The 26357-nt window shown below is 44.3% G+C and overlaps 1 protein-coding gene across 1 annotated transcript in view; it reads right to left on the bottom strand.

Annotated features, from left to right (window-relative positions):
* Positions 1-26357, bottom strand: part of LOC146857745 (bone morphogenetic protein 8A-like) — a 279039-nt gene that overhangs the window by 14808 nt on the left and 237874 nt on the right. Inside the window, exon 5 of the mRNA XM_085648358.1 lies at positions 2333-2412. Within this exon, the coding sequence (XP_085504484.1) occupies positions 2333-2412 (80 nt within the window). The remainder of the gene's footprint in view (positions 1-2332; positions 2413-26357) is intronic.

Consider the following 26357-nt stretch of genomic DNA (forward strand, 5'->3'; position numbering starts at 1 on the left):
GTAAGTATGAGGGCTAAGTCAAGCAGAGGATAACAATTCTATAGCAGGTGTTAGGTAAAGAGAAGACATTCTTGGATTCTATGAAAACCAAGGAAATGTCATGTGTTACCTGTGAGGGTGGGGGTATGATGCAACATGGTGGATGCACTCTATGGTGGATGCACTCTCCAAGCATGGGGCACTAAGGCAGACATTAACGTCTTGGCTAGCTACAGACAAGGCATGGGTTTTTATTGTTGGGGCTGAGGAATATAGGAAGCCAGGTAAAGTATTACTCTGGCAGACACCTAGGAAGTGGGTGTAAGGAATGACCACAGTAGCGTAGAGTGAAGGACTACTCGGTGGGTGTGGTGTAGCCTGATGCCCGAGTCCAGTGTATTGAGGTAGATTATTATCAAGGTAAATAAAAAGGACAATAGCAGTTGACCTATCTATATTGATAATGGGCCAGATGTACTAATATTCTGGGCGCAAAAAGCAGTCACAATTTGCAGCCAGTCTTTTTGCCACCAGAAGCTTATTTTGCACATTGATCTATTTACTAACAGGCCAGTTTGCAAAACAAGGATTTGGTTTTAGTCACAATCCGACCTACCTAATTAATATTCATTATGTAGATCGCAAATTGCTACTCAACTTGATTGCGCAAAATCACAGGGAAAGAGGCCTGGAAGGGTCAGCAGACCACCATAAATGGGATTTTTTTTTAAAGCTTCCTGATTTTCTTGAAGGAACAGAGACTGCTTTAAAAAACACTAAAATATATATATATTTTTTTTAAGTTTCATTGAGAGTTGACAGTGGCCAAAAGGACCACTGTTTAGTCTCCCTGAAGCTTTTACCCCATTTCACAAAGGGCTCAATGGGGACCCGTGCCCTTTTGCAAATGGGTTACCACTCAAACTTGGAAGTCAAAGCTTTTCAATGGTTTGAAACCAGAATTCTGGTTGCAAACCATTGATACACTGAACAATTGATTTACTATTTGGGAGGACCCACAACACAGCCCCTCCAAATAGCCACTTGGTAACCATACAGTACTCCATTTTAAGATTCAGTAAAAGGTCACCATCTTCTAAAATGGGATTTGTACATGGGAAATGCCGATTTTGCAGTTGCAAATACTTCGAGTTTGCAAATCAGTGTTTGCAAATGCAAAATAGGTTACTATCTCTGGCCCACAGTTCCATTTGATAGCTATTGACCCATTTATTTTTAGAGGACAGATTGAAAACATACCATTTCCTTGAAGACATTTCCTCGTCTTCCCTCAAGGAAATACTATTTCCTCATCCGCCAACTCTTTATTTTTTCAATTTAATGTGTTGGCTACATTAATAATACACAGACATATATGTAATTATTTTATTTAAACACAAGTTTAATAAAGCTCCTTAATTAAAAATAAAATTGGGATTATACTTTACAAATAGTTTTCATTCTGAAAGCAATTTAATAGGCAACTGTACAACAAAAAGGTTGTGAGTTTAACCTTGGAGTACTAATAACGCAATTACATTTAGTTAAAAAAAGATTTTAATTAATAAAAAAGAATTATGCTAAACTACAATTAAAAACGTGAATTGCATAAAATTATTTTAAAAGGTGAGAAAGCTAAATTCCCCTCTAAGTCCTGGAATAGTAATATAGGAATTGTATTAGTGTATTACATTTATTTATATTTAAAATATGTATAATTTATTAAATGAATTTCAGTTAATTTAATGAATAGAAACATTAAATAAATAATAAGAATCAATAAAGGGAATCAAATTGTACCAATACATTAAAATTAATTTAATGAAATACATTCTAAAACATTAAATCAAATTAATAAAATATTGAATAAAGGAGATTTTTTAGAGGTAGGCAAAGTAAAAGTGGCTACGTTTAACACAACAGTATTCAATTTAAAGGGATCAAAAAAGGAAATTGCTAATTGGCAAGAGAAGTAACATAATAAGGAGATAGTGACAAGAAAATAGTTAATTTAGGTTAATCCCACCTTGACGAGGAAATGGTCTATGTGGAAAAATAACAAGGACATGGTAGGAGGGGAAATCACAGGCCAGTAAATGTTATGTGTCCAGAAGAAACAGTTGTGGGACAGACTGTCTTCACCATTGGCCTGGTACTGAGAGTGCTAATAAGAATCTTACTTTCTAGCTAGCACCAGTGAGATCTAGATGAAGGTGTGTCTGTGTATAATAGTATCTCCAGCCTAAGTCTGCGGCCGGATAGAAAATGAGTGGTGCAGTGCTTGAGGTGTTATTGTACCTCCGTTCTATGGTCGAGATAGGCTATGGTACAGTGAAGGAATAAAGGTCATTACCAGCCATCCAAGGTCCCGAAAGCTGACATAAAGTTCATGCCTCTTGCACACTTGATGTCCTTCATTGGTGTGAACATGATCTGGAAAAAGATGGAAACATTAGAGTGAGGAGGTAGGCCTCAGAGCAGAGGTACCTGACTTTCCTCTTTAATCAGATGCTTCTTCATGAAGACAACATTTAATTGGAAGTGCAGGAGTGTTCCAAAAATGTGCATTTACCAATTCAGTCTTTCCTGATCTTTCCTTATCTTATAGAATCATATACATTGTGTGGCTTCCACAGATCATTGAATCAAAGAGCCGGTGCAAGGACTTTTGAAGCAGTTGGCAGCAGGAACATATCTGATGCTTTTATTTTCTTTCTGGTATTTCCTTGGTGGCTGAACCTGCTGACTAGTTTTACATTGTTGTACTTCTGCCCCTCTCAACATGCACATATGCATGCTTTATTTTTCCTCTCATTATCCAAACAATAGCTGTGCATCAATAAATAGAGGTCAGAAAAATGTAATATTGGCCATACCAATGTCATAAATTATGCCTGTATACTATGCCCTCATTCAGAAAAATCTGAGAAAGATTATGAACCTTGACTGAGTATAACTGAAAATGAATCCTCATCCTCACCTACGGAATATTAAAATGTAAATATCAGCCTGCACTTATATTGACTCCACAATATGGACTAAATTCCTTTGTATGCTTACCTTAATAATATGTTGGTAGTTGATATTGTTGAGTCCAAATATATGCAGGTCGATATTGTTGACCTCACTTTTGTGACGTACAGCCCCTCTTTCACACACTATTACAGGTTCAGATGAGCAGTAGTGAAATACATTGTATTGCTGCAAAGATAAGGATAACTCTACAGCTTTCTCTGTGCTTGGCCTGATCTATACTCATTCATTTGTCCTCTGGAAATAATGAGCTGCTATAACTTTTTTATATGTCTTATTCAATTGCCTAGGGTAATATTGATTGCAGTGATTTGAAGTTTTTTTTTAATGAAGTTGATTCATTAAGTCATTGAATTTTCTTGAGTCCTTTGATGTTGTCACTTCATTGAGCTGAGATAATTTATTTTCTTCATCATGTTTCTTATTCTCGCATAGCTTCTTTCTTCATTAATTGCATTTCTTGTATAGTTATATGGTTAGTTGACCCTTACTGTTCAGAGACCACAATCTCATGGCGGTATTCAGTTGAGCTTTATGTTGCCTAATCTCCTTCCCTCTGAAGCAGAGATTTCTGATCAGTTCCCTATTTGAACATGGTTGTTCCACCTCTAGTAGGAGCCATTGTAACAAGGTCAAAAAAATACACCCTGACCGGAGAGGTGCGAAATCTCAGGTTCCCCATGATCAAGTGGCCATTCAAATATTTATCCAGTAGGATAGTGCGTAATTCAGTGTTTTGAGTCTGCCATCTAAGCCTATGATTGGTACCAGCTCTGCTTCATTTCCCTATTGTTAATGACCCAATAAGTAAATGTAAGGAACACTCCAACATTGCATAATCACTTGGCAAGCAAGGGGACCCTCTAAACTAGTTTATTTGTTGAAAATCAGCAATGGATATCCACATGTAGCCCAGTGTCGCCAGCCTTTGTGGTGATTTATGAGTGTAAGGAGCCGGCTGATCTGTTGGTGTTCTGCCATTGAGCAGGAACATGTCCATCTTTTTTATTTCACTTGAAATAACTTTCCCAGGTTGAGGGATTTTCTAGTAGGAATCGCATTGTTGCCATTTGACCACTTGTCAGTGGGCAGAACGTTTGCATGAAAGACCCCAGATATTAACTATATTGCGTTTTTCTAAACCGTTTTTAAAGTCTGCAGTTTGGCCTTGAGAGATGCCAAAGTGTCTTCATTCTTATTGATTTTAGGGTTTATATTTATATATACTACCTATTATCACAATCTTCCACCGTTGTCTGGAGATGCTGTCAGTTTAACAAAGATGTAATCCCCACATTTTGAATAGATTACTGATGCATTTACTGCTATTTATTTTCTTATTTTAACATAGGTTGGATGGCCACCCTGCTGGAATTTCTTGGCAGTAAAGAATAATTCCATATACTCAGGCCATCGGCAGGATCCAAGCAACAAAGTCTCTGGAAGACATACAATATCATATCTTCTTAAGTAGGGAATTGAATCCCTCTTAGAGCCTATTGCATTAATACCCATAATGTTACAGGAGCATATTGACACTAACGAGTTCAAGGAGGAAATGGGGTTAGGACTGCTGACCAAGAGTATAACTGAAAATGCCAAATATTACAATTTAAATATCAGTGAAGCAGAGGCCCTGCCATTAATTTGGCTGGCCGTAGCTCTCAGGGTCTTGAGATCAGCAGTGCTGCCTTGTTTCATATACACACACACTCTGAATGAGGTACTGAACTTGTCTTCACTTCTGGGAGCCACTTCAAATGTGTTGGCGAGCTATCAGTAGTTCGCAAGCTACTCGTGGAGACCCCTGTAAGTGGCCCCCTCCAATTAATTACCCTGTGGGCGAAGCAGCTTTGAAGGACAATCTTGTCACTGGTAGCAAGGGCAATTCTTTGAGGGTAGGTGTCATATCTGTTCTAGCTAATAACTTGTCTGACAATGGCATTCTGTACACTTTGAAGTTTGCTGATTAGGCATTCTGTTAGCCTAATGTATAGTCACTGGCCTAATTTAGTCTAAGTTGAACCAATGCATTTGAGGCCTTTACTCAGATGGAACAACCCAGGTATGGGAAGATGCAAAACAGTGTTGCTCGAATAGGAATTAACCTTGAAAAAACAAACACAGGATGCGTTTGGCAAAACAGGAACAGTTGGTTTAATCAAACACTGCAGCTGGGATTACAGCATACAGAAAAGATCTGAGGACTGACTCAAAGTACAATGATTTTGAGTGCCTTTATATACATTTCTTGGATTATCATAAAACAGTTTACAGATCCTCTTTAGGGAGAGGAATGTGTGCCTACTTATGGAGCCATAAATTACTCCCACCTCATGACATGCAGGTGGGTGTCTACCTTGCATGGACACAATGAGGGCCAGTGGGTAACATGCCCAGATGCCTGGCATGGGGAGCGTGTGATCACTGCATGTGCTGTGTCCTGATTGGCTGGGTGTTCCTAACTTCATGTGGCATCTAACTTTATGATGTTTTGGGAATGTACATCCCCCCGGCCATGTGCGTTTTATTGGGGCCAATCTCCCTGGACCATTGTGGTGCTGCTGCCTATCTGTCAGACTAATCTGGGTTTTTCCTGATTGTGCATTTGTTCTGCTATTTACGTGCCACCCCATCTGTGATCTGTCAATCAGTTGCCTCAAGGCTGGGTTGCAGGGCTTGCCTGACTAAAAATTTCTGACCCTAGGTTGATGGAGAGGTCATCTCGGGTGATTTCGACAACATTGATTTGATTTCGTTTTTATGCACACGTGTATCATTGCATACATCAACATAAACATTAACAGTAGAATTCTCATGATGTTGAAGGTGCTTTTTGTAGCATTGTTCACTCAACTTTCAAGTGAGAGCTTGAGTGCATGGTCAAGTTCTGTACATCTGCGGAAACAGTAGGACTTGATACAATTTCTTCAGGCCCAACTGTCATGGATGCAGGAAGCTAGGTTTCTGTTGCAGTAACCCCCCCCCCCCCCCCAACACACTTTTTGCCAGCCTACTGATGCACTTTGACTTGATTTGCCCTGGGTCCCTGCAAATCAAGTTCCCAGGTTGGTTCCCAAAACTGTACCTTGTACCCCCAATTGGTACCTTTCTGTCCCTTTTCATTGGTACCATGGGCACTGTGGCCAGGGAAGGCCTCTAAGGGCTGCAGCACTTATTGTTCCACCCTTAGAGGCCCTGTATCTCTCTCTGTCTCCCTCTCCCTCCCTCTCCCTCTCCCTCTCCCTCTCCCTCACCCCCTCCCCCTCCCCCTCCCTCTCCCTCTCCCTTTCCCTCCCCCTCCCCCTCTCCCTCCCCCTCCCTCTCAGCAGGCTGCGTGTGAAGAGTCCACATGGTACACATCCCTGTGTGCCATGCCTACAACCCACTGCCCAGGCACAGGTCAGCCACCCTCTAGCTGGGTGCACCATACCAGTGGTGAGGGTACAGGTGCATGAGCCCTGTACCCCTACAATGTCTAGACCAATTCTTAGACATTCTAAGTGCAGTAATGCCATTAAGAGTATATGGTGCTGGGAGTTTGTCATTACGAACTCCACAGCACCATGATGGCTTTACTGAAAACTGTGAAGTTTGGTATCAAGCTTCACAGCACATTAAACCCACACTGATGCCAGTGTATGATTTAATGAAAAATGCACTCAGAGGGCATCTTAGAGATGCCGCCTTTGTAACGCGACCCCCAGCTTCTCCTGTTATCAGGAGCAGGCCCCCTTCTTGTCTCCCCTCCTTTTCGGTGGGAAGACAGGCGGGAAAAATTAGCACAGCCCAGAAGATGTGCCCACCTCTGCCAACCCCACCTCTCAGGTGGGGGGAGGCTAGGTGAAATCAACTCTTCAGTGCCCGCCATCTTGCAGATGGCAGGCACTTTCCAATAAGGATTAGGGATTGTGCCCACTCCCCCACGTGGTGTGAGCACACCAAGGGTGTAGTCACCCTAATACAGTATTTAGGGGGCATCCCTGAACCAAGTAGAGCGATTCCTGCAACCTACGAAGAAGAAGGATGAAAGAAGACACCCAGCAGAGGAGACTGCAGAGAAGAACTGACTGGCCCCAGCCCTACCGGCCCGTCTGCAGTTTCCAGAAATCCTGCGCCAAAAGTCGCCTTCTTCTGCAGCCAGTGGCCTCCAGAACCCTGGAAGGACTGACTACCTTCAACAAAGACCGGATCTCCTGTGAACAGCAGCTCCGTTCAAAAGAAACCCCCAAAACAGACTCTGAGCCTGCTGAGGAACCACCACTGCACCTATCGCCTACGGCCTGAATTTGAGTGGCCCACCGGTCCCAGCGAGGTCCCCCAGTTCTCCAGAGTCCGAGTGCACCATGGGTTGACCCCTCCAGGACTCCCCGATGTTGCCTGCAGCCTCTGCACGGAGACCCCCCCCCAACTGAGTGGCCCGGTAAGGTGAAATCCAACCTCAAAAGACACCCCTGCATCCAGCCGTCCTGCGCCCTGGAGAAGAGAACCAGAGGTGCAACTACATCCTTGAGCCCTCCAACTTACCTGCCCAGCTGTTGGTTCCTCCCGGAAGTCTTCCTGGTTCGAGCCTGCAGCCAAAATCCAAAACCGGCAACTCCCACTGAAAACAACTGGGCGCATGATGCCAAAACAGCACCCTTCATTCAGCCGCCCATGTGCTGCTGCAAGTGCACCTTGTGTGCTTACTCGGATCCCCCTTTGCCCTGAGCCTAACACCAGGAGCTTTTCTCCCACAACCTTGTGCCCTGCTCATGAGCAGCTACCAACCGGAGGCCCCTTATCCCCCATTGCATGACATGGGGACTCAGCACTCTGCACCCGGCTGCCCTAGTGCCGCTGAGGGTGCTTTGAGATGCATCCTCGACCCTGGGGGGACCCTGGTTCTAACCCCAGAATACCAACTCCTACAAACAAGTACTTACCTGCAAACCTTTAACTTCATTCTTCTCCATAGAAATACATTGACTGTTTTTTCTTGATAATTGTTTTGTGTGGAGTTGGTTTGTATGAAACACTGAAAAACTGCAAATGTACAGAAACTGATTTACTTACCTTTTCTCTATGAAATGTCCCAGTGTGATATCTAGGCAGATCACACTGAGTAGAAAAAGTAACTTAAAAAGTAACGTACAAAGTAATCTGAAAAGTTATTTCAAAACACTGACTTACCTGTAATTCAATCAACTGCATTTAAACCAGCATTCAACTGTAAAACATTGCATAAGATTTTGTAAAGCATTTATTTCACTTACCTGCACCAGGCTTGGCTTGGTTCTAGAAATAAAATAACTTAATATTTTTTAAACAAACAAATTGATCTGAGTTCAGTCTTTGAGTGTGTGACATAATTTGCTACCTGAGTGTGTACAGAAAATGCTCAACACTACCCTCTGATAAAGCCTTACCGCTCGCCCACACTACCACAAATAGAGAGTAAGGTGCTATCTACTTTTACCTCTGCCTACCTTTAGGTTTCTATTGGACTCTGTGCACACTATACCTCATTATGGTATAGTATGTACAGAGCCAACTTCCTACATTGGATCATAGTTTTTCCACAGCCCATAGGTTAGAAATTCAATTTTAGAAGGGTTTACATTATTATGTAGCGTCTAGGTGTCAACTGTGTGTAGGCATTCGTCGAGTCCTAATGTCCCACAATATGAAGGTTTTCCCAGTTTAATACAGCATAGTTCTAGCAAATTAGTTTGGAGGGTTTCATTAGCCCAGGAAGTGGTGCCATGTATGTTGAAATTCAGAGGTGCAGTTGTACAGCCTTGGGTAAAACATCATTTTTTGCGAATGGTGAGATGGAAAAGGAGTCTGTTGGAAAGTGCCCCTTTTTGCATGGTTACCCCCTAACTTTTAGCCAGATACCTGATGCCAACTTGACAATTAGGTTCCCAGGGCCTGTGTTCTTCCCCAAACCTGTACCTTTGTCTCCACAACTGGCACACCCCTGGGCCCCCTGTAAGTCCCTTGTAAAAGGTACCCCTGGTACCAAGGGCCTTGTGACCAGAGAGGGCCTCTGAGGGCTGCAGCATATATTATGCCTATTATGCCATCCTCAGAGACCCCTCACCTGAACACCCACACACTGCCACTGCAAGCTAAGTGTTCTGGTGCAGACTAAACTGAAGAGTTGACATGGCATCATGGTTACCTCTCTAATAGGTATTATAACCCTAAAAACAGGGTACACCATACAACCGGTGAGGTAAGCATTATGCTTCTTTAGTGTCTGTGCAATACTCAGGCATTGTAAGTGCAGTGAGACATTTTTGAGTATAGGGGCTGGAAGGTTCTCATTACAAATTCCAAATCCCCAGAATGACTCCCCTGACAACTGGGAAGTTTGGTACCAAACTTCTCAGCACATTAAACCCACACTGATGTCAGTGTGGAATTCAATGTAAAATACACTCTGAGGGCATCTTAGAGTTGCCCCCTGAAAAACGACCAGCCCTAGTGTGGTTCCTGACTGGTTGCCAACCATTTGCCACCACCAGACAGGTTTCTGACCCCTGGGCAGAGAACCTCCGCTCTCTGGGACCTGAAACAAAGCCTATCCTGCACAGAGGTGTCATGCCTCCTCCCCCAGGATGGGCAGGGTCCATGAAGTGGAAGCTTCAAAGGCCTGCTGACTTTGTTAGCTACCCCTAGCCTTTTGCTGCTACCAACAACTGGTCCCCACCAGTTCTGACCCCCACTTTGGGTGGGAGAATTGGTGGGAAAACCTAGCCAAGAAGGGAGGTGTGCCCACCTTTGCCAACCCCACTCCTCAGGTGGGGGAGGCGAAGTGAAGCACACATCATAGTCCCCTCCATCTTGAAGATGAAGTGACTCCCCCAATCAGGAAGAGGCCTGTGCCTCACTCCCACTGGTGGGTAGCATACTAGGGGGTGTAGACACCCCAGGGAAGGGACCTATTGGTCCCGAGCTACAGACCCCTGTAACGCCTAGTATTTAGGGGCACCCCTGATTCTTGCCTCTTCAGATTCGATTCGACAAGAAGAGGAAGGGCTGAAGAGCCGTGCTGCAGAGAAGATGGCGACAACTGCTTTGGCCCCAACCCTACCGGCCTGTCTCCTGCTTTGGAAGCCCTGCAAGCTAAAACCAGCGAGTCCTGCAGCCAGCAGACTCAAAACACCCTGGGGACCTGCCCTGCCTTCCAGAAAGTCTCTGATCTCTCATGGACACTGGATTTATCGAGCAGAAACCAACACCAGTCTCCGGATCCATGTGGATCTGCGACACTGCAACACTGAGATGTCTCCCCGTCGATCCTGAACTCATCTGCACTGGTGGCTGACATCTTCAAGACCCCTCCTCGACGCCCGTAGCCTCTCTCCGAAGGGTCCCCAAGCCCACGAGGAGATTCAGCTAAAGAAACCCGACACCCAAAGGTACCACTGCATCTTCCCCCCCCCCCCCCCCGATTTTGGGGAGCCCAGCTGACAGTGCCCAGGTGTCCTCCAGCTATCCAACTCACCCGTCAAATCGGTGGCCGCCTTCGTTCAACCTCCTGGTCCAGGCCTGCAGCATTTCTTCCTGACTGACGTTCTCCATTGGTTTCCATTGGGAGCCAGACGCCTACTGTGCACCCTGCCACCCGTTTGCTGCTGGAGGTGCGCTGCTGGTGCCTACTAGTTTACCTTTGAGCCCTGACCCAGAACCCGCAGATACCTACCTGTGACTGGTGCTCTTACCGAGTGTCTCCTATCTCCATAGTACTGCATCGGGCCCAACCTCTCCTTTGACCTCTGCACAGGGCCACCCCTGAGCTGGTGAGGGTGCACTCACCTTACCTACCTGACCCCTGCCCAGTGTAAGTGGTACCAGCCAGAGACAGAACTACAAAATCGTTAACTTACTTGCAAACTTAACACTTCATTTTCTCCATAGGATTGTATGGTGGGTTTTCCTCTGAAAAATGTTCTGTGTTGACCCTGTCTTGTACTGCAACAAAAGTACCTTAATGTCTTCCAAAGAGTTAACCTGCTTACTGATGTACTGTAAGGCCTAAACTGTGTTATTAGTTTGTTTCACCCCAAACTAGAAAACTAACTAGAAAGTAACTAGAAAGTAATCTAAAGTAATTACAAGTATTCTAAAAAGCTTACAGCCCATTTTCTCGACTGCAAAGCAATTTGTTTGCTTCTAAAAAACAGTACACACTGTATCTTGAAAAGTATCATTGTATGGAAAGTATCACTTACCTGCTACTGAGTAAAACTTGGTTCTAGTGATAAAAATAGCAAAGTAACAACTTTTTACTCAACCAATTGGTTTGGATTCAGTCTGTTGAGTGTGTGACATCATTTCTTGCCTGAGTGTGTACAACAAATGCCTGACACTACCCTCTGATAAGCCTGCCTGCTCAACCACACTACCACAAAAGAAAGTAAGGTATTATCTACTTTAGCCTCTGCTTTACCTCTGGGGATCCCGTGGACTCTGTGCATACTGTACCTTACTTTGGTATAGTACATACAGGGCCAGCTTACTACAGAGTCAATGATACGATTTGTGTTCTCTCAGTGAGGTATGATTGAATCCATTTCCGTGTTGTACGAATGTGGGTTTCTGTTGCAGTACCCCCCCCCACCCCCACACACTTTTTGCCTGGCTTTTGATGCAACGTTGACTGTAGAGTACTGGGTCCCTACTAACCAGGTTCCTAGTGTTCTTTCTCTAAAACTATATCACAATTGGCACCCCTTCAGTTACCTATGTAAGTACCTAGTAAGTGTACCCCTTGTACCTAGGCCATGGTTGTGCCACCCCAGGGACCCCTCACCAAAGCTATGCTCTCTGCCATTGCAGGCTGCATGTCTTGGTGCAGAGAAAACTGAAAAGTCAACATGACATACACCCGTGTGCCATGCCCATAGACACTGCATGATATATAGGTAAGACAGCCCTCTAGCAGGCCTAAGCCTTGAGGCAGGTGCACTATATCTCATTTGAAGGCATATTTGCTTGAACAGATATGCCCCTGCAATATCCTTGTAGAGTCCCGGAAATTGTAATTGACTAGGGAAGCCATAGTAAGTACATGTGCTGGACACTCATTATTACGAGTTCCCCAGCTCCATGATGGCTTTACTGAAATATGGGATGCTTGGTACCAAACATCCCAGCATAATAAAACTGCACTGATTCCAGTGTCAGATTTATTAAAAGGTGCACACAGAGGACCCCTTAGAGGGGTCCCCTGGAACCCACCAATCCTTATTGTGGTCACTGACTGGCCTGAACCAGCCTGCTACCACCAGACAGAGTTCTGACCTCATGGGGAGAGTGCCTGCACACTCTGAGGCCGAGAACAACACCTTATCTGGTTGGAGGTGTTCACACCTCCCACTGGTCAGGAAGAGCCATCTGTGACGGAGAGCGTCAAAGGCCTTGCCACCTTTGCAATGTGACCCCAGCCTCTCCTGTTAGAGGGAGCAGGCCCCCTTCCATCCTCACCCCCTTTTTTGGTAGGGAGACAGGCGGGTGAACGTAGAAAGAATAGGATGTGTGCTCCCCTCTGCCAACTGCACCCCTTCAGTGCTGGAGGCAAGTGGAAGTACACTTTTCAGTGCCCACCATCTTGAAGATGGTTGGACTCCTTCAATCAGGTATATGCCCACTCCCCATGTGGGATGAGCATTTAGAGGGTATAGTCACATTTAAGGTAAGTAGCCCATTGGCTACTAGCTGGCTCTCCCTTTAAACGCCCCCTAAATGTAGTATTTAGGTGCCCCCCCTGAGCCCTGAACTTCAGTTCCTGATGACCTGATGTACACTACAGAGTCACACCAGCAGAGAAGACTGCAGAAACCAACTGACTTGGCCCCAGCCCTACTGTCCTGTCTGAAGCCCTCGATGATCCTGCGCCAAACGACAACCCATCTTTAAGGGTGGGTGGCGAACTCCGGTTCGACAGCTGAGTTTGCAGAGTTTTGCCAACTCCGCGCTCTGCTGGGATCACGAAGTTCAGCAAAAAAACTCAGATTCTGCAGCGTGGTGGGGTTTGCCCCTGCCGGCCACCCCTAAGCCAAGCAACTGAGCCCTGCTCCTGCCCAAGTTCTCCTTACCTGGATCTCGGCGTGCCGTTCTCCTTGCCCAGGCTGTCTGCTCGTCCTCGGTGGTGCAGGATTCTTCTTCTTCTTTCAGGCTGTAAAAATGAAACCCCTTTGCTGCAGGACTCGCAAGGAACTGGGCATGCGCGTGCATTGAGAGTGGAGACAGGGCTAAGGTTTCCATTCTCTATGCACGCACATGTGCAGTACTCAAGAGTCCTGCCTCGAAGCGGTTTCATTAGTTATGGCCCAGCCAGGAGTCAGGAAGGACTGGAGAAGAAACACCATGCAACACCGTCACGGCAGAGGTAAGCTGGTAAAGCAGGTGGCAGTCTAGGGGTCAAGAATACTTCAGGCCTGTGTGCATAGGGCGGAGCGGAATTCCGCGTAGTGCCACTCTGCCAACTCCACTCACCCGTACCCATCTTGCAATCTAGTAACCTCCAAAGCCTTGGCAGGACTGCCTGCTTTTAACTAAGATCAAGATCTCCCATGAACAGCGGACCTGTTCACCAAGCAATGATCTTCAAAGCAAAGACTCTGTGACCTGAAGAACGGCAAAGCCTGCCCCTGGTTCCACTTCTGCACCCGACACCTACGGCCGAAGTCCAAGTGGCCCACCGGTTCCAGCAAGGTTTCCCAGTGTACCAGAGCCCGAGTCCATTATAAGCTGACCTCTCCTGGACTCCTTGACGTCACTTGCAGCCTCTGCACAGAGACCCCCTCAACCACGACCTGCTCCAGTAAGCCGTTTCCAACACCAAAAGGCACCTTTGCACTCGTCTGTCCAGGGCCTTGATGAAGAAGACAAAAGGTGTCCCTACGTCCCAGAGCATCGCAACCTACCTCTGCAGCTGGAGGTTTCCTTCAGCCGGCCTCCTGGTCTGAGCCTACAGCTCTTGATCGATTTGGCCGTTCTCCATTGCCTTGCATTGAGCACCCGACGCTGTGTTGGCACCCTGCACCCGGCCGCCCCTGTGCAGCTGGTGGCGTAGTGTTGGGGCTGCTTTAGGTCCTGCCCAGTGTTTGCTTCACCCTCTGGAAACTGGCCCACCCAAGCCGCTACTACTCACCTGTAAGCAGCCTCAGACCGATTGCCCCCAAACCCCATTGAGTTGTATTGGATGCCCTACTTTGAACTTGCACCCAGCCGTCCCTGTGCTGCTGGTGGTGCACTGTTGGTGCTGAACTGAACCTTGCACAGTACTGACCTTAGCTTCCAAAGACTGGTCTTATAAGTTGACGTTATCCCTATGTATGCTGAATCTTCCTATAGTTTAACATTGCAAAGTCTGAAAATTGCACTAAATGTCAGTTTTTCAACTGAAAAGTATTCTATTGAAAAATGTATTTACCTATGACAAAGTTCTGTGGTTCTACAAAATAATTATATAACCAAGTAATATTTTTATAAATTGGTCTGGGATTTATTCATTGAGTCTGTGTCTCATTTATTGCCACTGTGTGCACATCAAATGCTTAACACTGCCCTCTGATAAGCCTAGCTGCTTGCCCACACTACCAAAAGAGAGAGCATTAGTATTATCTACTTTAGCCTCTTTAAAGCCTCTTGGTAACAACTGGCCTCTCTCACAGTATACCTCCTTTTTGTATAGTATATAGAGAACCAGCTTCTTACAAGTGAAAGGTCATGTATTACTTTATAATGTAGGTTTGTTTAAGTAGCAGTTGATAATCCACAGTACCAAAAGCTACAAGTAACCATAGTGCACCGACTCTGTCAGACTCTATGGTGTTCTTGAGGTCTTCCCAAATAGTTATAATGCTAATTTAGTGCCTCTTCCAGGTCAGAATCCTGTCTGTTGGTCAGGGTGGAGGTTGGTTTTATTCAACAAAGTCTAAATTCTGGATGAAAGCAGCCGTTTCAATTATTTTAATAAAAATGATGCGTTTCTATAGGTCTTTAGTTTGTTGGGTTCTCCTGGCCAAGTCTTTGCTTTTCCAAAATCTGTTAGCTACAGGAGGTTTTTGGTACATTGGGAAATTCTGCTGATGATAGCGATTCGTTGATGATTGCTTTGGCCGCAGAGGTAGCTTCGAGGACATTTTTGAGATTCTTGAATATATATGGAGCTCATAGTCCGCAACAGAGCCAGTGATACTCATAGATATAATTGCTCTTTTGTTTCTTTTATGGATAGTTGATTAAACTAATGTAGTTTTGGGTATGGGTGTGCATTGTGAATGCCAATTTGTGCAGCCATGTGGTTAGTGGGTGTTTTTGTAAGGAAGTAGTTCACAAGATCTTTGGCTTTTTCACTGGAGTGTTCTGCAGTTGAATTGCAACATTTTAGGGAGTGATAATCTGGTACTGAGATGCAGTCTGGTTGCTGAAATTCATTGGTGATTTTGAATAGCTCTTTGGTCAAGTTGGTGGGATCTGAAATTCATTGAGTATAGCATGATTTACAGGCTTTTTGAGGGTTGCTTTGCAAAATCTGCTTTGTAATTGTTTTGCTTTCAGATCATACGCTTTCCTTCCCTGTCCTTATGGTAGCATTTTGATTTTCTGTTTTGTGTATTTATGCTCGAGTTGAGCCAACCTGCCTTCTGTTGTGATTGCTTGCATCTTGAAGCTTTAAGTCGAGCTACGGTATTGAAGATCTCAATCAGCCATTGGTGGAATTGGTTGACGGACATCACTGAAGTTTCGGATGACCTGTCGCTGAGAAATGTACCTAAAAAGTGTTGATGCTGAAATTCTTCCATGGTTTGTTAATAAAGTATGCATCAATCTGGTGGCTCAATGGTTTTACTGTATTGGTTGTTCTGTAATTGTGAATTTGCCAGGTTGGATGTTTACATTTTAGTCACTTGAGACTACGCCTTGAGAAGCATACTTAGAATTGTGATTGATGCAGTCAACCTTTCTTGTTTTATTGTTCTTTGCTGTACACATTTATTTTATTGTCACTGCCCACTTGCACTGTGCTGTATCACTGAGCATCAACATTTTGTGTTTTGTCTATATAGCACCGTAATGCCTGGGATACAATACATGCAAATGACTTGTGTTCTGAGACTCATTGTAGTATGGTGGTTTGTTACACGTACGTGGCTCCCTTGATTGTGAACCTTTCTTTTAAGTGAGTCCGAGGGTACCTGTATTGTTTTGTGCTATTCAGCTCTGGCTCCCAGGAATCCCAGGTTGCCCCTATGTTTGTGGTATTACCGAATCGAGAAGGACATCTGGAAATTGCGTGGTATATTATTGAGCGGTGGTGGTCGATTTCTTTAGAATAAATGTTTTTAGGGCGCATTCCATCGTTGCCTGCGTTTCCTGCCTGTATATTTCGTGACAGTTGGGAGGTTGGGCTAAGCTGTCCTTTTATAATAAGGTGGTAAGTGATCGATGGTGTATTGATAATTCTAGTGTTTGTTTTGGACTGGATTGCGCCAGGGGCGTAAGACAGGCCCCCGCATCCCCTGCAGTGCGGGGGGGGCCCCAGGCTCCAGGGGCCCCCTTAGCACTGCACTTTGGCCGGGGAGCTCCTAATAAGAGTCCGGAGGGGGCCCCTCCCGTACCTTGCAGGGGGGCCCCCCTCAATTATCGTTACGCCACTGGATTGCGCCTGAGGTTTTAGGTCGTTTTTTGTGTCTGCCTCTTCAGAGTCATCCGGTAGAAGAGGTAAACATTGACTGGATTATGTTTGGAGGAAGGTTATTTAGTGAGTTTGTTAGGAGGACTGGTAATTAGAACAGAGATTGAGGCGTGTGAGCCAGACATTGCAGAGGGCTATGACTGGGTAGGAAAAGAAGGGTGCAATTAGTGTGCGGTCGTTTATGTCTGTTAAAGGTTTTGGGATGTATAAAATCTTAGTGCAGCCATGCAGTATTGTTCTTTATACTTTATTTTGTTATTTTTTGCCAACTGTTACAAACATAGAATAGTACGAGACATTTGTATTCCGCTTTCCCTTTTTATGCATTCTTGCTGCGCCGCGCCCCTCCCAGACTGTCTCAGTGATGGTTTACATTTCCCCACCTGGGGGTGTTCCCTCCCTTTGCTAGTTGTGGTGCAGGTGTTCATCTGTTTCGATGTCACTGTGAGGTGTTTCCCTATCAGCCAGATTGGTTCCTAGTGAGTCCCATATGTCTCTAGGTGTTGACACAAGAGGATGTCGTTCAGTATAGAGTTTACTATTTACATTGTAATAGATGAATACTTTTATCCAGTCTGAGGCTTTGGGCGGAGGCTCCCTTCCCCATCTCATGGCCACCACCCTTCTTCCAGTTAGGAATGGCGATACTTCTGCAAATTTCCGGTATGATTTTGGGATGTCAAGCACACAGGACAGAAGACCCATCCCCTAGATATCATCAACGTCAATTCTCTAAACATCTCCGTCCATAATGGTGTCACTCATTGACAGTCCCACAACAGGTACTAAACCCAGCCTGCCCTGCACTAATCTGTCTCAGTTGCTGCTTTGTCTGAAGTTCAACTTATTGAATTCAGGTGGCGTGTGGTATTGCCCTGTTTTTACCATTGCTGGATATCTGTTGTGTCTGCATGCAGCAGTATTCCCATTGCTTTGGTGTGAATGCAATGCCTAAGTCAGTTTCCCACTGTTCTTTGTGGGGCGAGAACTCGGTCTGCCGTATAATGTCTTATAGTATTGTTAAAAAACAATCATTTGGCGCTGGTCGCTGTTAAGTGAGTAAGCTGGACCAACTCACCCAGCTTCTTTATGAATGAGCCGAGCATGACTCCGGCTTTCCTTTTTAGCATTTGGTATAAGAGTATATCTAGTGGTGTTCTAATTTCAGAGCTCTCAAATTCATCCAATGTGAGAAGTCCAGCATTCCTGTAGAGGTCTCCAAGTTTTGCATGACCTGGCATCTGCATTTCCTTACACGTCTTGGGCTGAATCGTCGGATCCAAACTAGGGTTAATGGCAAGTGGTACCAGAGGCGATTACATGCAGCCATCGACCGTCTGTCCTGCTATTTTCTGCCAGGCAATCGTGTTGAAGAATTGTTGTGTGGAGAAAATAGGTATATTTGCAAATAAGTAAAGGAATGTAGGCAGGATGACCATTCGTATTAAGGCAATTTGGCCTACTAATAATAATGGAAGTTTAATCCAGTTCTCTATATGGTCTGTTCCCTGGCAACAGTATTCAGTCATGTTGTATGAGGAGCCCCAGATATTTAATTGAGGCCTCACTCCACATAAGCAGATACTCCATCCCCACTGAGTGAGTGCTATCTCGCAGGGGGTAGAGTATGGATCTCGCTCAGTAGATAGTGAGACCGGGCAGCCATCCAAACCAGAGTATCTCTCTTATTATTGGGGTAAGGTTTTCATTTTATGGGGAATTTTTTTTTTTTTTAGAAAAAGCACCAAATGTCATCTGCACCAAACCAGTATTCTTTGCATCGTAAAGCTGAGGCATCCCTGAGAGTGGCGCTGTCGCTACCAATCAACTGGTTCCATGCCCATTGCAAAGAACAGTGGTGACATAGGGCACCCCTGTCTAGGACTTCGTGGGATTTTTAAGGGTACAGATAGCAGATTATTTATGTGCAGACAAGCCGTAGGGCCTGCATAGAGGATATGTATCCATTTTATGAATCAAAGGCTTAATCCTACTTGGGTTAATACTCTGAGCGAAAATTGCCATTCGACTGAGGCGAACGCCATTGCCATGTCCAGCAAAGCAGCGACAGCCCTCACCACAAGTTTATTGTGGTGCAACATTACAGAAATTGCGTGCAGATTATATACCGTTGAACTTCCAGGAATTAAGTTTAACTGCTGTGGGAGGATTAATGACGTCATGAGGAGTAGTAGCCTATTCACCAATAGCTGAACTAGAACTTTACACTCAGTGTTTATTAATGACAGTACCAACACAATACTAACCATCACACGCCTACAAGTGTGACAATTCAGACTATTCCAGGCTCCAAAGCCAAAAGAATGACCTGTGCAGAAGGTATTAGTAATTTTTAATGTATACTGTATTAATAAACTAACTGTTATTGTGCTCACCTCTAAATTAGACAATCAGCGCCACCATGTGGCAGACAATCATAAGTGCTGGTGTTGACAATTGAGTGCCGGTGCAGAGTACAAGAAACAACTGTCTCAAATTAGGCACTGGTCCCTCCTCTGTGGGTCTCTCCACTTCTGATATTTCTAATGTTTGTAATTCAGTTATTCCAGCCACAGCCCAAGGTTTTCGCGCCATGCCTGCCAGTCACTTGCCCGGGCGCTAGCCTTCCCCATATCTATGGGCTGTACTGGACTTGCTCAATCATTTAGTGCATTTCCCTGTCTGCTTTATCTGTGTACTCTCTAAGCTTGTTCAGCAGTGCTGTGTCCTGTTGCATCCCTGGATTTACTACTATGTTACAGTCTGAGTTCATGCACTTCCCCCTCCAACCATCTCACTCATATTGATTTTGATATGGCCACACGTTTCGCTATTGTGAACCCTCTGATGTAAGCTTTAAATACCTCCCTGAGTGTACCCCAACTCTCCACTGTACCTACATTGTTCTTAAAATAGTCATTAATTGCCTCTTTTATTTCCTGTCGGAGTGGAGCATCTAATAAGTAGTCTGATGAGAATCTCCACAGTTTATGTGGTGCTTTAATAATCTGGACATCAGAGTTACAAGACCAGTGCATAGTTAGACCATGTTCTTGCTAGTGTCTGGCATTTGGTTGTTTTAGTGCTGAGGGCTTTAGTTGCAAACCAATAGTCCAATCTAGTAGATGTGTTGTGGGCTGGGGTTTAGTGCATGTAGTCATGCACCCCTGGGTATTGCATTTGCAATACATTTATGAAGTTATTTTGGGCCTGTATCTCATAGAGTTCTTTGGTCTCTGCCATTAAACGGCAGGCGTGTTTGTGCGTCTACCTATATCAGGGTCTGGTACAATGTTAAAGTCCCCTCCCACAGCACTCTTCTTCCAGGTATCTACGCCAGTCTTGTGCTGACCAACTGGTAAAAGGTTGGTGTGTCTACATTAGGGCCATAAGTATCTATCAATGTAATAGGCATGTCTTTGAATAGGCTGTGTATCCACTGAAATCTACCCTCACTGCCAGCGTATGATGCCTTTAATGTAAAGGTAGTCCTCTTTTTAGTGATTGTTGTTACCCCCTTGGAGTAGTTTGAGGAAACATTTCTGAAGGAGCACCATCTTGATGATAATTTAGTTTCCTGCTTGGATGTGGGATGTGTCCCCTGGAGCATTTCTATTTGTATGTTATGCTTATTAAGAACACTATCACCTGTCTAGCTTTAAGTGCATAATCCAGTCCTTTTATATTCCAAGGGATGCAATTATTACAACTTATCATTCTGTGAATTTTCAGTCCGTTCCTACCCAACCTTCGAGTACTGATTAATTTTACTGCACTCAACAAAGTGCTATTATGGATTATTGCACACACAAAACATTGTTCTTTTTCCTCTAGTCATGCATTTCTTAAACAAAGTGAATCTCCCTCTATCCCCCCACCTCACACGCCAGTTCCCAAATGACTAGCTGGCTCTCCTATTTTATAACTATTTGCAGCAATATATACTATGAGTTCAACCTATCATGTGTGGTTTGACAGTAGGTCAGAACTCAGTGACCACCTGCTCCAGTCACAAATGTATACTTGTCCCAGAAAATATGTATCTCATCAAATGTGTTATAAGCTGTACAATCTATACTAAACCATCACTACCCCAACTTTGTTTCCTTTGCAGTCTCATAGTGTTCTAAGCAGACACTGCATGCTTTGCAATACCTGCACAGTAAGGCACTTTTTATGTGCTGCGTCTCAACAGTATCATCAGAGAAGTCTGAAGTTTTCATGGTGTTGTGGTACTCCCAGTTGCCGTTGCAATAATAACATCAGTGTGTTGCTCGGATCCAGGCTGGTCTTTTATTTTTATCTTTTTGATCAATTTGGTGGCTTTTGTTCCTTCCATGAAGTAGTTCACTTTAATATTGAGCTTTATCTGTAGTCTGGCTGGATAAAGCATTGCAATTCAACATGGCAGCCGTAAACGCCCATCTAGCTTCCTGCAGTGCGATTGTGAAATCCGGGTACAGTGATATCATCAACCTCATGGTAGCCAATGTCTTTCTTTTCTGTTGCTACTCATACAGCTGTTTTTATATATCTCCAGTGAAGTAATCATGTGATTATCGTTCGTACCGGGACTCACAGAGGTGGCTTTGGCACCTGAAATCTGTGCACTCTTTCCACAATGAGCAAGTCTAAGAAGTTTGCATGACCTAGTGTGTCTGCTAAGAACTGTTCCACAAATTGCTCCATTCTACCCCTGGGTGGGGTCTCTGTGACCCCCAATACACATATGTTGTCTCTCTTAGATCGCTACTCTAGGTCTTCATTTTTGTCCATGGGAGATTCCAATGCTTTCTCCAGCTTCCAACTTTCCTCATCATGTACAGCCAGAAAGTTTTCTGCATTCGAGATTAGGCTGTCAGCTGTGTCCATCCTGGAGGCCTGTTTGTCCATTCTGTCTTTCAGTTGATCCACCCAAATATTCAGAGTCCAGTTTGCCATATATGGCTGAAAGACTCTTCTGTGTAGTCAGAAGGAGCGACTTTAATGTCCCTTACCTTCCCCTTTGTTGGTAGTTTAGTACCTGCAGTGTTGGACCCATTATTGTCGATGCAAATGGCTTTTTGTTCTCAAATGGTAATTTGGACTAGTATTGATCACTTTTGTTTGTCTCTGCCCGTAGCAATGCTGCAATATTGTTCCTAAAATCTGCAGAAAATGTGCACCCTGATTTTGTGACTTTTTTCAGCAGTCCTCAATTTGTTTACTATGCTGCAAGCACCGTCCTAGTTTTTACTAATAAACCTTAGTCTTAAAGCACCCCTATGCAAGCTTGGCGGCCCCAATTATCTGTCCAAAGTCTGCATCCTTGGGAGCTTACTTATGGAGTTGTAGTGTGCCCACGGACAGGCTGCTACAGTGCCAATACTGGGTGCTGCACCGACATGCCGTTTAGAACCTTCTTAGTGAATTTGTTCTTTTTGCTGTGTTTCTATGCTTTTGTTACATCTGGATGTGTTATCAATTTTTATATGTGCATTGGCCAGGATTTCAGGCTTGCTCTGACAAATCAGCATTCACAATGTTCTTGCCCTGGTTCTCGCTATAGTTTAGCCCAACCCAGGCTGCAGCAATGGTGTTTTCTTGAAAAGCCATACATCCCAGGTAATGCCTTCGCCACTCACCTCTGTGGCTGAGGAAATCATCCTTTGTGGTCTCCAGGTCCTCAACGTGATCGCCTTTAGCCTTGAGGCCTGCTGATGTCTCCCTAAGTTCTCTGCCGGCTTCACTGTCATTCTCCACATGGCCACAACTCCTTGCTGCATTAAAATTACAGCCTTGTGCCTTCTGAAGTGGAACCAAAAAGTTCTTTGTCAGCTGCAATCCTGCTCCATTTCTTGGTGCTGCAAGGTCCGTCCACTTCTCCTCATCGTTGTCAGCTGGGGCCGGTAGTTTATCGCGTTTTATCTCCTCAGAAGCATAGGCGTTATGCACCCATCTCTGGGTCCTGCGCTTTAGCACCCCAGCCATGCAGTATCTCATTTGGCTCGGATAAATGGTGTGTTTTAGGGGCAGCAGAAAATAGTTAGTACCCGCTCTTTGGCAAATACAATGTGAAATGGCTGTGATAGCTCAAGAAGGCATATATAAGGAGGGGTTATTTGCTGAGACTGTAGGAGATTGGTAAAGGGATGCGGCAGGTGGATGTTGGGTTTTAAGGGGTGCTAGGGCAAGGACAATGGAAGCAATGTTTGACGGATAGCTGGTTGAAATGGGGAAGGATGGAACTGTTTAGAGTGGAGGAGGTCATGGTATGTGATTGTCCATCAGTTGGGTGAGTGCAGGGGGTGTTAAGAGACCTTGGGTAGTGCGTGATTACTACTCTTGAAGTGCTTTTAGGATGGGTGTAGGGATAAGGCTTGGTGATTTGACATTCTTCTTTGTAACATTATCTGTGATGCATTCGGGGGTTGGAACTTCAGAAACCCAGTAGCTAACGTGAGGTTTGCTATTCCTGCTATTACGTTTATGAGTCTCACCCCAAAGTGAGGTGAGAGCGCCCAAGGGATAGTTTAGTTCCCACCGTAGCAGGTCTTTGGGGCTTGCTCAGGTGTAAGGTGTTGCTACCCTAGGGATAATTGAGTAACCACAGTATTAAGTCTTCGGGGCACACCCAGGTGAGAGATAGCTCTACCCAGGGGGCAGTTGAGAACCACAGTAATAAGTGTATGGGGCCTAAAGAGATGTAATATGTCTTACTACCTTTGGGTTTGTTCAGTACCTACATTGGAATTATGGGGCAAATCTAGTTCAGTGATGTCACTACCAAAATGATAGGGAAGTACCCACTATAGTAGATCTATGGGCCCCCAAGGTGTAAGGTGTTGCTAACCTATTGATAGGTAAGTAAACAGAGTAGGTAGTCTGTTTCGACCAGGTGCAAAGTGTTTGGATACCTTTGGGATTAATGAGTACCCAGAGAAGTAGGTGTGAACCCTCCCAGGTGCATGCATGGTAAAGCGAATGCACGTTGAAGGAGACATGGTTTTGGTTGTTGTAAAATGGTGCATTTCTTTGATTACAGGTTTCTTGTGGATTTGAAAGACTCTAAAAGGCCAGGCATTGTTGTGTTAATTAAAACCATTAACATGCTAAGGTGTGAAATGGGCTTTCACTGGAATGAATAGGATTTGCTGCTAGTAATACTAGGAGGCTACATAATGATTGTAAAACTAATCAAGGCGCAGAGGAGAAAGTTGGTCTTGTGTGTCTTCCCTGGAACAGTAAGGACATGGCTGTGTATGCAATAGCAAAATGTTATGAAATTTAAAGATGTTGGTTTATGCTTAAATGCAAGGCTGTATACATGAAGGACCAGATGTGTTATTGCTCTGGTCGCTAAAAAGTGGTTGTAATTTGCGACCAGTCTTTTTCCGACCATAACATTATTTTGGAAACAGGCAAACATACTAATAGGTTGGTTACCAAAATGAAGTATCGGAGTTGGTTGCATGCTGATCTACCTAATTATTATCAATAAGGTTAGTCACAAATTAGGACATGCTCCGATTATCCACAATCACAGGCATGGGTGCCTGCAACAGTCAGCAGACTAACATCATTTTAAGTGACTCTGTGCTGTCTGTCATGAATTATAGCTCAACAGCTGAGCAGGCGGACAGCATGGGAAATTAAAAAACAGGATGAAATTTCTTTAAATAACGGCATGTGTCAATATACATTTGTGGTATAATGCTAGTATTTACCAGTGGATGTATTGTTATTAGGGCTCCCGGTTTTCCGTTTTTACGGATTTATACATATAAATACAGACGGAAATCTATATTTCCTTTGTCTGTATTTATATTTATAAACGGCAAAATACTAGCAAATTTGGCCACGCTGCCGTCGGGTATTTTTCTACCGACGGGGCACTTGGAATGGAAGATAAGGCGCTTGTACCCGTGGCAGACTGTGCTGAATGAAGGAAGGCACCCGGCACGGAGCGAGACTGGGAGAGTTGAATGAATGATGAACAGGACGGCTTCCGTGCTGGCAGCGCGGAGTGGGGGTGTCCTGTGTTCAGTGACTCGCGGGTCACGGTGTCTCGTGCTGGCGAGGACTTTGGAGAGCAGGGCACCAGGTAGAAACAAAGGCACACAGACAGATGGAAGCAAAGTGTGGCTAGTGGACTTGGGATGCCTGCTGTAGTAGAAGCTTCCCACACTTGCAGGGAGGTAGTATGCTTCCTACACATGCGCTCCTAGCTGCACTCGAAGAAAATTCATGTCACTCTGTCAATTAAAGCCTAAATGTCTCCCACGCCGCCTTTCCATTTCATCATTAGCCATTTGCCACATTTACATTTTCTACAGGTGTCAGGCTTCCTGACGAGGGTCGTTGTTTAGATTGCTGTCCTCCAGGTTCACGGCACCCATCCCTGTTTCCTTTCAGACCAGGCATCTGAGGGCTGTGTTTCTTTTCTTTTGCAAACAGCACCGCAACTGTTTCTGTTTAAATAAAAAACAAATATGGGCACGTAGCTCCCACCCTTGTCCCGTGTAAAAGGCAACTCTCACAGGGGGTAGACACTGCCCGCAGTCTGGTAAAAAGGGGTGAAATAAACAATAAAGCCTCGTTAACATGTGAATGGTCTTTTTAAAGACCTGTGAAGTACTCTGGTGCGGCTTGTCAGCTTTGTTATCTCGCACAGCAAGAAACTCCATCTGATTTGAAGCATAATCTTTTGGAGCTGTTGCGTCACCTTTAGGTGTAAGGGATACATAGTCAAGCAGGATGGAGAGCGAGAATGACAAAGCAGCACAGCCCACTAATTAGCCATCCAAGATCTATCATTTTTTTGTCCTACATTTTTTTATTTGTTTTCTAGTACAATATAGACTATATTGTACTAGAAAAGGAATAAAATTGTCAATTTAAATAAATGTGGAAAAATACTAGCTGTAGCGTCGTCTTTTGCTTGTGGCAAAAATAAATGTGGATAAATACAGAAAAAATGCCCAAAAAATAAATATGGATAAATACAGACGGAAATGGCAAAAAAATAAATACCATAAAACCGGGAGCCCTAATTGTTATGTAATATTTAGCAGCTTAAATAGCTAAAACACATCAGACATCAAAATATGAGTGCACGTCTGTCAGTTAAATACGGAAATGTACAGTTTTACAACTTCATTTACACGCAAAACACAACATAAATATGGATAAATACAGATAATATGGCCAAAAAATAAATATGGATAAATACATACAGAAATGTAAAAAAAAAAAATACCATAAAACCGGGAGCCCTAATCACAACCAAGGTAGTCACCTGACCCCAGCAGGCCACCATGCCTGTGACTGTAGCTAATTGTAGTAGGTAGCAATTTGTGATTTACCTCAAAAATATTTATGAGGTAGGTCGAATTGCGACCAACTATGATTATGCATTTTGTGACTGACTTATTAATACATAGGTTGGTTTGCAAAGTAAGAATCCATTCGGTAAAAGTTGGAGCGCAACTTGTGACCCCTTTAACTTAGTTCATTCTTCATACTTGAGGCCGTGAAGACCCATTTTGGGAGTCAGTTCAATTTGACTGACTCCTAAAATGAGTTGTGGTTCATGGGCAAAAATGATTTTGCGACCGCAAACTCCGAATCAAAGAGTCTGTAACCGCAAAACATTTCGTACTAGCCTGAA

This window comes from Triturus cristatus, chromosome 3_2 (assembly GCF_964204655.1).
Source record: "Triturus cristatus chromosome 3_2, aTriCri1.1, whole genome shotgun sequence".
Lineage (NCBI taxonomy): Eukaryota > Metazoa > Chordata > Amphibia > Caudata > Salamandridae > Triturus > Triturus cristatus.